We start from the raw sequence: 12,581 nt of genomic DNA on the forward strand, positions 1-12,581 counted from the left end.
CTGGATGTAAACAGAAGTTTGGAAGCTTTTTTTTTTTGTTTGTTTATTATAGTTAATGGTTACTTAATAATTATTTGAAATGAGTACATGCAATACATTTAATAAAAAAAATTGTGAATTAGATATCATAAAATATAAAATAAATCAGACTGCTATCATACGTATTTTTTAGAATTCTTCTTCTGTTTTAATAATATGTTATGTATATGTTTCATTATAGCTGTCAGTAACTCAGTATCTCCATTAGGTAAAGATAGAATAAAGAATAGAAATGAATGGTTATTATACTGTTTGGTAGTTTCATTAGTTGAAGAGAGATACTAATGAAAATTTATGGCTTACTGTGTCCTAGGAAAAGTGATTGCCTGGCGTTTGTTCGGTACTCGTAAGAGCTGAATGTAAACAATTGATTGGAAGGTTTTTTTTGTTTGTTTGTGTATTATAGTTAATGATTAATTAATAATTATTTGAAATGAGTACATCCTGATTATTTATTCATTTTTTGGCATATTCTAAGCTTTTAGCTTCTTAGGTTTAGGTGTCAGAATCATAGACTAGGCTACAGTAGCAACCGCTAACATAGGCTAGGCTTATTCATAAGGGACATATACTAAAGTCCTAATATATGCAGTAAAAATTGGGTTGAACATTACATGCAGTTGAATATTACTCAAGTATGTACAGTATTTTGCCTTTTTGGAGTCATATTTATTCCATCGGATCGGCGTCGTAACCCTAGAACATGTGTTGTAGGCCTGGAAATATAATTTACTGGGGTGTTTTTGGAGGGCTTGGAACAGATTAGCCATTTTACATGTAAAATGTGGTCCAAGATACGAAAACCTCATGATACGAAGGGCGCCTCGGAACGGATTAATTTCGTATCTCGAGGTACTACTGTATATATTTGAATAAAACATAGGCAGTCCCTGCTTATCAGAGGTCTCAGTTATCAGCGATCCAGTTTCATGGTACTTATCTAGCGCCAAAATCTGGCTGTGATTTCAGCGTTGAAATGTACCAAATTCCAGTTATAAGCGCCTATACATACCTAACAGAGGTGCCCTTAACCACAGGTTATTGGTACCAAAATCCAGTTTATTGGCGCCGATAAGCATAAATTTTCAGTCATCACCTATTATGGCTTATCAAGCCATTGGAACAGAACCCCCACCAATAACAAGGGACTGCCTGTAACAATAATCAGCTTACTAAGACCAAGTTACCCTTTAGTTCTTAAAAATTTTGTAGTATATTTCTAAAAGAAATTACCTTTCCACTAATTTTTTTATATGTATACCAAATATTTATTGATCTGTAAAGAATGAAATTCAAATTCTACTACCCTGACCTAAAAAAACTATCCTTTGAGTATTTTGCTGAGGATACCTGAATGTGATCGGAACAAAGAGTCAATCATCTCAACACACCCAAACCTTAAATAAACTTAACTTTGAAAACAATGGGTTTAACATACTTTCTTAAAATTAGCAAAATGTAATGCACTCACTTGAGATGATATCATGTGTGGCTCGCACAAGGCTGGTGGTCCTAGATGTATGTGAGCGAGGTAACCAAAATATTCTGGGAGAGGATTTTGTTCTTATAAACTTTGTCAACTTCATCATATGGGCCTCCCAAGCCTCATGCTAGCAAGAACAAAAAAATGAGTAGTGTTAAAGATGACAAAATTTGAAAAAAAGTAAACTTTTAAATATACTAATACATCCAATAAACCCGAAAAGAACTTTTCAATCAACTATAATTACCTCTTTCACACGTTCCATCTTATAGGTAAGACGTCTTATCTGAGCTTGTCTCGCTTTCCTCTGATTAAAGAGCTCCAACCGCTCACGTCTCAGCTCTTCTTTTTCAGCTCGACCTTTCTCTTCAAGCTTGCGATCAATGGCGGCACGCTGTTCCTCCTATAAGAAGTTTTTAATTTAGTCATGACTATGTACTGGTGCACCTGATCTAAGGTACCATCTTGAAAAAAGGAAGAAAACCTCTGATCACCTTTTTGAAGGAAGACTCACTTCCATTTTTCACAAATAAAATCAGGAAACAACTCTGACAGATTAAAAATAATTATTTTTGTGATAAAATTAATTTTTTAGGTACTTACCTCCATCATTACCTTTATTTGTGGGTTGTACTTAATGCAGGTTTGCCAAGTGTTAAAATTGAAACAATTGTTAACAGGTGAAATGCTCCCAATAATTACTACCCACCTTTAGGGGGTAAAGGTAAGACAGCAAGTGTTATGATTGATCAGTCATCTCTTAGTCTCTCTAAACAGGGGAGGAGGGAGTGATTGATGGAGCGCAAGTACCTAAAAAACTAATTATCATAAAAACCATAATTTTTTATGTGACTCATATCCTCCATCATTAGCTGACTCCAACGCTGCGCTGGAGGAGGGCTAGGGATTTCCCCATAACCAAATTATTAGATACTATCAGAAATATCCTTATTGCTGCTTACCCAATGCATATGATCCTATGGCAAGTTCTTGTCAGGGAGGATCATCAGGTTAGGTCCACTAATGCAAGGTGGAAAATGGACCCTGAATATAGTCGCTGGTTGAGACTGGTCAACACAGGATGACAAGTTTCCCCTCTGTGCCTCAGGCCTACAGAGTTGATAGGAGGTAAAACCACAACTAAAAACGATCCCTTACAAGTGACCACCTACCTAATTGAGTTCTTACATGGCTTCCTAAATGGTTAAGATGAGATATATAAATCCCTATGGCTCTGAGAGGGCACAAAAGAAGCTCCTTTACTGGAGTTAGTCTCTCTAAGGCTGGGATAGAGACAACTCTTGGAGAAGCTTTAGTCCTGAAATCATCTTAGTATGAAAGAATGCATTAAAAGTAGTTCTACTCCAGTAAGTGAAGACCCTACTAACAAATAAATCACATGTAACCCACTTACTCTTCTGGCTGAAGCCACTGGCCCAGAAGGAGTGTTTTATGAAAGTGCCTTGAGAGAAGCCTTTCCCTGAGGGTAGATAGGAGGGCCACTAAGGAGTCTTAAGTCAAAGACTTGGTTCTATAAAAGCAGCTTTAACAGATCCTGTTCAGCAATCAAGCTAAAAAGCATGAAGTTTTGCCTAAGTCAGCATGGATTATAGCCTAGATGTAGGAAACAAACAATCCTTTGTCATTACTCAAGATGTTCAGACCTTTAAACATTGTTAATCTTGTTAATGTAGGTGCGCAGACAGGGACAGCCTCTGAACTTGCATCGTAATCTATACAGCTCCAGTGATACTGAACAAGAAATTAGTAGAGGCAGTCCCCAGTTATCGGCGGGGGGTTCCGCTCCTGGCTGTGTGCCAATAAGCGAAAGCCGCCATTAACCAAAACTCAGTGATTTATGGCAGCATAATGGTGCTGATAACCGGTTGTTGGTATCATAAGTAACGTTATGGCTTCATAAGCATCCTTTGGTGTGCCATAGGTGCCTTGTGGTGCCGATGACTGGAACTCGTCTCATTATGGTGCCATAAATTGCCAATCTTATGGCGCTAGACAAGCGCCAATAACCGGGGACTGCCTGTATACGTACTACTTTCTTCCTGTCATAAGGAAAGGGTCCCAAGAAGAGTAATTAAAGTCTCTGAGCTCAGGAGCTAGATGATGATTTCATGTGGTTAGCTGAAGCATTTCGATGTTTCCATAAGGCTTCCCCTTCCCCGCCTGACAAAGCAGATTACTACTTATAGAGTTAATGCCAGGGAATTAGACTGAAAATTGGAAGAGCTGGGAACTAATGCCTCCCCAGCCACCAAAGTGTGATAGAAAAATGCTGGAGGTCCTGGTAGTCCTAAACACTTTCAACAGTGATAACATAGGAAAGGCATACATGAACAGGTTTGTCCAAGCCTGAATCCCAACATCTACTGCTCCAGTGATACTGAACAAGAAATTAGTATACATACTACTTTCTACTTGTCATAGGGAAAGGGTCCCTAGAAGACTAATTAACCCTCCTGCGCAAAGGCTGAAAATATAAGGGTGTAAGGTACACAGCTTTTCCCCTGGGCCAAAAAGAACAAGCACATGGAAAATTTTTTTGGTAAAATTCGGTACGTATTAACTATAACTGATATACGCTTCTGGTTAGTGTTATTATGTCAACAAATGATTGAATTATTTCCTAAAGCCATCAGGACATCTTTATGAGGCTTACAAATAACAAAAACAGTGACGAACGTGAAATTTTTAAGAAAAATCGTAAATATATTTTAGAAATAATAATGAAAAATATAATAATTAGGTTTGGGGAGTTTGTTTTATACCTAATTTGTGTAGAAATGTTTTATCTTTCACATGGAAGCAATAATTTTGCTATAAATGTGTTTGATAATGAGCTGTAATTGATTAAAAAATGCAAATTTTTTACGGAGTGTAATTTTCAGATTTTCCAACCTACTTATGTTGACGTTTTGTATCATAGCTAAGTAAGCTAGCGGCATTGGGTTTACGTTTTCTTCGAGATTTTCATCTGTCGATCCAGTGGTGTCAATTACATTTTCTATGTTCCCCCCCCAGCCCCCCCCCCCCCCCCCCCCCCCCCCCTCCCCCCCCCCCCCCCCCCCCCCCCCCCCCCCGAAAATAACCTATATATGATGTGCCTGTGCACTTATGGAAATAATTTATTGACCTGCTGCGTATCATCAGATCACAAGAGGGTTAAAGTCTCTGGAGCTCAGGAGCTAGCTGACGATTTCATGTGGTTAGTCAAAGCATTTTGATGTTTCCATAAGGCTCCCCCTTCCCCGCCTGACAAAGCAGATTACTATGGAGGTAATGCCAAGGAATTTAACTGAAGATTGGAAGGACTGGGAACTAATGCCTCCCCAGTCACCAAGGCATGATAGAAACATGGTGGAGGTCCTGGTAGTCCTCAACACCTTCAGCAACGATAACATAGGAAAGGGATACACAAAGAGTTTTGTCCTAACCTGAATCCCAACATCTACTGCTCCAGCGATACTGAACAAGAAATTTGTATACATACTACTTTCTTCTTGTCATAGGGAAAGGGTCCCTAGAAGACTAATTAACCCTCTTGTGCAAAGGCTGAAAATATAAGGGTGTAAGATACATGACTTTTCCCCTGGGCTGAAAAAAACACGCTCATGGAAAAGTTTTTTTGGTAGAATTCAGTACGTCCGAACTATAACTGATATACGCTTCTGGTTAGTGTTATTGTGTCAGCAAAGGATTGAATTATTTCCTAAAGCAATCAGAACATCTTTACGAGGCTTAGAAATAATAAAACAATGTGATGAACAAGAAATTTTAAATAAAAATTGTAGATATTTTTTTGAAATAATAATGAAAAATGTAATAATTAGGTTTGGGGAGTTTGTTTTATACCTAAATTGTGTAGAAATGTTTGATCTTTCATGTGGAAGCAATAATTTTGCTATACAGTGTTCCCCCCGTAGTCGCGGGGGATGTGTACCAGGGACCCCCGCAAATAGCGCAAACCCGCGATTAGTTAGAACTTCCCTCTAAAAATTCCCATATCTGCCTATCTTGAAAGTTCAAATACCAAATGTATACTTAAAGTACCATCCTACATCCAAGATACCATTGAATTGGTATTATTAATATAATTCCAAAGTCATCTTAAACATTTTACCATTAGAAATATATAAACAGCCAATAACAGAGAGAGAGAGAGAGAGAGAGAGAGAGAGAGAGAGAGAGGGAGAGAGAGAGATGAGAGAGAGAGAGAGGAGAGCGAGAGGAGGAGAGGAGAGAGAGAGAATAACTCCTTGCGATATCAACAGATTGAAAAGGAAAACTTCTATAGACAACACTTAGTTTTTTCGCCCCTCCCAACCCAAAAATACGCATATCTATTCCAGAGAAGGGAGAATGAGAGGACTGAGCAATTATGTTGCTCTATATCAATTCTTTTGCTGAGAGAGAGAGAGAGAGAGAGAGATGAGAGAAAGAGAGAGAGACGAGAGAGAGAGAGAGAGAGAGAGAGAGAGAGAGAGAGGAGAAACAGAAACACCAAATGTAAACCTTATGTAACATCCTACATCAAATTTACCTTAAATTATTATCATATTTATGTATTAATCTTAAGAGACTGTATCAATATAATTTCAAAGTAATCCTAAACATTAGTACCCTTAAAGGTATATACGTACGTACATACATACCATACATACTTCTAACACTTGCAGCTAAGAGAGAGAGAGAGAGAGAGAGAAGAGAGAGAGAGAGAGAGAGGAGAGAGACGGAGAGAGAGGAGAGAGAGAGAGAGAGAGTTGTCCTTACAGTATATTTAAAAGAGTGAAATGGAAAGATTGTTGTATTTAAAATAGTACTCACATATGAATTTTTTCATTATATTTATAGTATTATTATTGGAAAATATTAATAATAAACTTATTACATGCATGTAGCATAAAAAGAATCTCCTCAATAAGAGAGAGAGAGAGAGAGAGAGAGAGAGAGAGAGAGAGAGAGAGAGAGAGAGAGAGAGAGAGAGAGAGAGAGAGAGAGAGATTGCATAAAAACCACTAAATTCGTTGACCATGGTATGGCACCGTTTCCCAGCTCCAGCATCACTAGAGTTACGAGAAGGTAGGGAAACTGATACAGAAAAAGACGAAGGGAAGAATTTTCATTTGAAGTTAGTTATATTATTATTATTATTATTATTTGAAAATATTAATAAACACATGCATCTACCATAAAAATTCTATTATCACAGTAAGAGAGAGGAGTTATCCTTATGTAAGTGAAATGGAAAGGTCATTTTTATCTCTTTAAAATACTACCACATACGAATTTTGTAATTACAGTTTCATTATCATTATTAATAATATTAACAGAAAATATCAATAAACATTTTACATACTAGTACCATAAAAATTCTTTCATCTCAGTAAAGAGAGAGAGTGTGTGTATTCACAGCGCGTGAAGGTTCAGGGAACTTGGTCACCTCAGTTCCGAATGCTTCACATCATCGTCCTGGAAGCTATGCCAGTGTATCTGACCTTGAGGAAGACCCGTCCTCTGAAGAAAACTCATATCAGGTTGGTCCTCAACAGTGCGATAGTGGTACACTGTATAAACGGGTGGTTCAAGTCCAAAGTCCATGATCACGTGATGGACAGTCAAATTTTTCTCTAGCAGCCAAGAACACCTGGCATCTATTTGGTCACCATCTGGCTAGGAGGAGTCCACAATGTCGTAACAGACGCACTGTCCCGATCAGTCGCCCTGGAGTCAGAATGGTCTCTGGAGCGGGAATCTTTCAAGAGAGTTTGCAGGAGGGTACCGGGTCTGGAAGTAGATCTGTTCGCTACAGAGGCAAACCACAAGTTGCCTTGTTATGTAGCCCCGAATCTGGACCCTCTGGCATACGCTACAGATGCACTAAGTATAGATTGGTACCAATGGAGGAAATTTTATCTATTCCCTCCAGTGAACCTTCTTCTGAAGGTGCTACACAAGCTGAGACCTTTCCAAGGCCTTGGTTTCCCCTTCTCCTGGAGCTAGCTCTTTGTCCTCACACTCTCCCGGACTTGAGGTTGTCACAACAAGTACAAACGAGGACTGTGTTCGAATCCTCAGTTCTTCACAAAACCCTAACTTAATGGATTTCATGAAGTTTGCAGGTAGGAGAATAGGGGACATTGATCCACAGAACATTTTGTTTTCTTGGAATCAGACAAAAGAGAATTTACACTTCGTCAGTATGATTGAGCACTTAAGGAATTAACTACATTTCTCAAGTAATCAAATACCAAAGTAATGACAAGGAACGTGGCTATACCTTCTTCAGGACTTTATTCGAACAAGGCTTGGCAGATGCCACAATAACAACCACTAAGTCAGCTCTGAAAAAGGTTCTTCTCGGGTTTGGTATAAATCTAACCGAGTCTTATTTCACATCAATTCCAAGGGCATGCACACGTCTGCGGCCCGTTCACAGGCCATCATCAGTGTCATGGTTTCTTAACGATGTTCTCAGGCTAGCTTCTAAAATAGACAACTTAAAGTGTGATTATCAAACCCTTTTGCGTAAGACATTATTCTGATTAAATCTGGCTTCAGCTGCCAGGATATCGGAGCTGTCATCATTAGCTAGGGACCGAGGGCATATAGAATTCCTTTCCTCGGGCGCCGTGTTGCTTTCGCCAAATAAATAATTTCTGGCTAAGAATGAAAACCCTTTGGTGAGGTGGTCCCCATGGAAGATTGTCCCGCTTCCGCAGGATACATCTTTATGTCCTGTTAAAAACTCTCAAGGACTATTAATCTAGGACATCTTCCTATTCCGGAGGCCGGCTCTTCATTAGGCAGAGTGGTGTTACTATATCATTACAGGGTATTAGACAACAAATTTTGTATTTTATTAAGAAAGCCAGCCCAGGGTCATTTCCCAGGGTGCATGACATTCGGGCTATAGTAACTTCTTCAAACATATGAACTTTGATGATCTAAAGAAGTATACTGGTTGGAAATCGCCCTCTGTGTTCAAAAAGCATTACCTTAAGTCTTTGGAGGGTCTTAAATATCATACCATAGCAGGGGGGAGACCAGTGTCCCCTGCTATAACATCAATATAGTGCTGTCCTTGTGATACAGATCTTTTCCTTTATGACAGCCTCATTAATATTCTACCTACCTCAGCAGTTATATTTGTTATATATATTATTTCTAATCAATCTTGTATTTCATTTTAGGAAAATGTAGCTTGGTGTTTTCTCTGGTACAATTTCACGGAGCGACACGGCCGAGCCCAGAAAAGGGATTTTGACGTAGGTTTAATCTATTTCTGGGCGTGGAAGCCGTGTCGCCCAGTGAAATCCCCCCCCTAGTTCCCCCCCCCCCCCCCCCCCCTTGCTGTGCACCAAGCTTCAATGCTATCGATAAGTATGACGTCAAAGACGCCTTCAACAGGGTAGCAGGGTGTGACTATGGTCAAGCTCCCTGTATTTAGGGGATTTGATGAGGAAAAGGCTAATTGGAGGGGTTGCTGTGGTAGTGTTTAACACTCGCCCCAGGTTTATACCGACACCTTTTTTTATAGGTGAGCGAGTCAGAGAGACATGTCCAATTTAGCAGTTCTCTGGTATTATAGCAATATTTTACTAGAAATAACGCTAAACGGACTTATTTCACTGGGCGACACGGCTTCCTCGCCCAGAAATAGATTTTTCCTACGTCAAAATCCCTTATATCACTTCCAGGGAAACAGAGGGAGGGCGTTACCACTATGACATACATATCCTGTGTGGCAAGAGAGAGAGAGAGAGAGAGAGAGAGAGAGAGAGAGAGAGAGAGAGAGAGAGAGAGAGAGAGGAGTTATCCTTAATTAAAAGTAAAATGGATAGATTATTGTATTTCTTTAAAATACTATCACATAATATGAATTTTGTAATTACAGTTATATTAATATTATTATTGTTATTTTAAAGTATTAAAAAAAATAGTACATGTACCATAAAAATTCTCGAGTCTCAGTAAATGAGAGAGAGAGAGAGAGAGAGAGAGAGAGAGAGAGAGAGAGAGAGAGAGAGAGAGAGAGAGAGAGAGAGAGAGAGAGAGAATTTCATGAACACTTGGTGAAAACAACACAACTGCTGCTCCCCCTGTCCCATTACATGATATGTTTGACAGTTTTAGTACCTGGAGTTTGAGAGAGAAGACTGGGATTTCCTTCATTCTTACATAATTTTTCAAATTTACAAACTAAAATCTTACTAATTCACTTTAGTATTTTCTTTAATGAATTGATGTTATTGCTGTATACATTGATATTAATATTTGAAAATATGAAATCAATTATTTATCATACAAAAAACCATACATCTCTGTAGGAGAGAGAGAGAGAGAGAGAGAGAGAGAGAGAGAGAGAGAGAGAGAGAGAGAGAGAGAGAGAGAGAATTATTATTATTACTATGTGATATCATTTAATCTTATTAAACTTACTAATACAGTATTAATCAGTATTAATATTTGAAAATTAGTAAATCATTTTTGTACCATAAAAATGCATTTAGTCATGAAAATGACATCAAAATACACTAATTGGTGGTGATTTTCGGTGAAAAATCCCGCGAATAGGTGAATCCCCCGCAAATAGTGGGTAGATAGGGTCCAGAGAGAAATCTGCAAATCAGTGAGTCCGCAAATCCGGAGAACGCGAATACGGGGGAACACTGTAAATGTGTTTGCCAATGAGCTGTAAATGATTGAAAAATGCTGATTTTTTATGGAGTGCAATTTCCGATTTTCCAACCTACTTATGTTGACGTTTTATATCGTAGCTGAGTAAGCTAGTGGCGTTGGGTTTGCGTTTTCTTCAAGATTTATCATCTGTTGACCCAATTGTGTCAACTATGTTTTTTATGATTGAAACATTTTTTTTTAATTTTTCCCGAAAATAACATATATGACGTGCCCGGCGTGCCATCTGTGCACTCACGGGAAACATTTATTGACCTGCTACGTGCCATCAGATCATGAGAGGGGTAAAGTCTCTGATACTCAGGAGCTAGATGAAGGTTTCATGTGGTTAGTAGAAGCATTTTGATGTTTCCATAAGGCTCCCCCTTCCCCGCCTGACAAAGCAGATTACTATAGAGGTAATGGCAAGGAATTCGGCTGAAAATTGGAAGGACTGGGAACTAATGCCTCCCCAGCTACCAAAGCGTGATAGAAACATGGTGGAAGCCTGGTAGTCCTCAACACCTTCAACAGCGATAACATTGGAGAGGCATATGCAAATAGGTTTGTCCAAACCTGAATCCCAACATCTACTGCCCAAGCTTGAGGGCCCGGATTTGAGGGACAATGATTCAGTTTAGTTTTAGAGATCAACGAGGAGTTGCTGAACACCCTCCTAAATGCCATGCATTTGTACTGGTGACCACACCTTGAAGCAACTGGTTCCTAATAACCACACCCCCATCCTTGTCTGAGGTAACTGCATACAGTGGGAGGTCTGGGTTCAAGGTCTCTAGGAACTCAAGCAAGAAGCAATACCAAGGACAATGACCAATGAAGGAAAAGGACCCATCCATGGCTCTACGACTACAACTCATGGTCTGGCCACGTCTCTCTCCAAGCCAATGCAACTGAAGAGGTAACATCTAAAGCCAAGTACAGTAGTAGCCCGGTTTTCGTAAATAATCTGTTCTGGAATCTCCTACGATGTCCAAAATGTATGAAAATCTAAACAACAATCCCCATAAGGAATAAGGTAAATACTAGCATTAGTGTGCGCCAGACCCCCACAAATAACAAAAAATACATTTTACATGGCATAAACAGTTTTATATAAAAAAGAATAGGAAATAAATATAAATGAATAATGAACATTTAAGATCACACTCACTTACTTTTATGGAAGATGGGGAGGAGGGGAGAGGGTGGAGGAGAGGTTACTGTTTGAAGGGGAATCCCCCTCCAGAATGACTCCAGGTATCATGAACCTTTCTGGAGTTACTTCTCTAGGTTTTTTTAGTGGTACTGTCTGAGGTTACTTCCCCACTTACTGGCACTAGGACCAGCTTGAGAGTCACTGGACCCCTCTCGAATAACAAAACTGTCCAGAAACATTTGCTTCTGAAGTCTCTTTAATATCTGCTTATAATGATACAAAGCGTTGTCATTAAACATGTTAAGAGACACAGATTACGTCTTTGTTAGGATGATGTGTCTCAACAAAATTTTGTAAATCACTCCACTTCGCAAACATTTCTTTGATCAATGAAATGGGCAGTATTCCCTCTCTCTTCCTCGGATTCCTCATCTGCCTCCTGTTCCTGTTGAAGTCTTGCAGCTTCTCAGTGGTTAGGTCTTCCCTGGCATTTCTACAGAACAAGAGAGTCAGCCAGTCTTTCATAAGCTTGTGCCCTGGGAATGAATTTTCCTCCTGCGTTATGCAGGTTCGTTTTGGCATTTTTTTCGACAACAGGCCTGTCTCATCACAACTGAAGACCTGTTGTAGGAGGAATCCTTCAGCCTCAAGATATTCTCTGAATTCACCAACGAATTCTTCGGCAGCATGTTTATCGGAGTTTGCAGCCTTCTCATGCCCTATGACTTCTGAATTTTTCAAACCAACCTCTGCTGGCCTTGAACTCACTAAGAGCACCACTTGTTGTTGGCATTTGTTTGACTTAAATCAGCATGCAGCATCCTTGCTTTCTCACAAATGATCGCTTCAGACACACTATCCCCCACTAACTGTTTTTTGATCCACACCAACAACAGCTTTTCAACATATTCCACTAGTTGCGATCTCTTTTTAGATAATGACGTGACCCCTTTCGTAACATCAGCTGCCTTGATTTAATCTTTCTTTACTAGGATAGAGCCGATTGTCGACACTGACTTGCCTAACATCCTAGCGAGATCAGCTACATGTGTCCCACTCTCACACTTCGCTACAAGTTTTTTTCTTGAATTCTATTGTATTTCTGGTCTTTTTCACCAAAGGGGTGGCAATTGCACCTTTCTTGGGCCCCATACTGACTACTTTGCAATGAGTTTTATGGCAAAATATTGCACAAAACACAAGAAACACATG

General features: G+C 39.3%; 1 protein-coding gene across 2 annotated transcripts in view; it reads right to left on the bottom strand.

Moving 5' to 3' along the window:
* The window catches only part of LOC135202410 (pinin-like), a 161,650-nt gene that overhangs the window by 53,319 nt on the left and 95,750 nt on the right, over positions 1 to 12,581 (bottom strand). For both annotated transcript variants that reach the window (XM_064231804.1, XM_064231805.1), the window contains 2 exons: positions 1,770 to 1,925; positions 1,511 to 1,649 (listed from right to left, as the gene is read on the bottom strand). In XM_064231804.1, coding sequence (XP_064087874.1) covers positions 1,511 to 1,649; positions 1,770 to 1,925 — 295 coding nt within the window. The remainder of the gene's footprint in view (positions 1 to 1,510; positions 1,650 to 1,769; positions 1,926 to 12,581) is intronic.

This window comes from Macrobrachium nipponense, chromosome 30, assembly GCF_015104395.2.
Source record: "Macrobrachium nipponense isolate FS-2020 chromosome 30, ASM1510439v2, whole genome shotgun sequence".
Classification (NCBI taxonomy): domain Eukaryota; kingdom Metazoa; phylum Arthropoda; class Malacostraca; order Decapoda; family Palaemonidae; genus Macrobrachium; species Macrobrachium nipponense.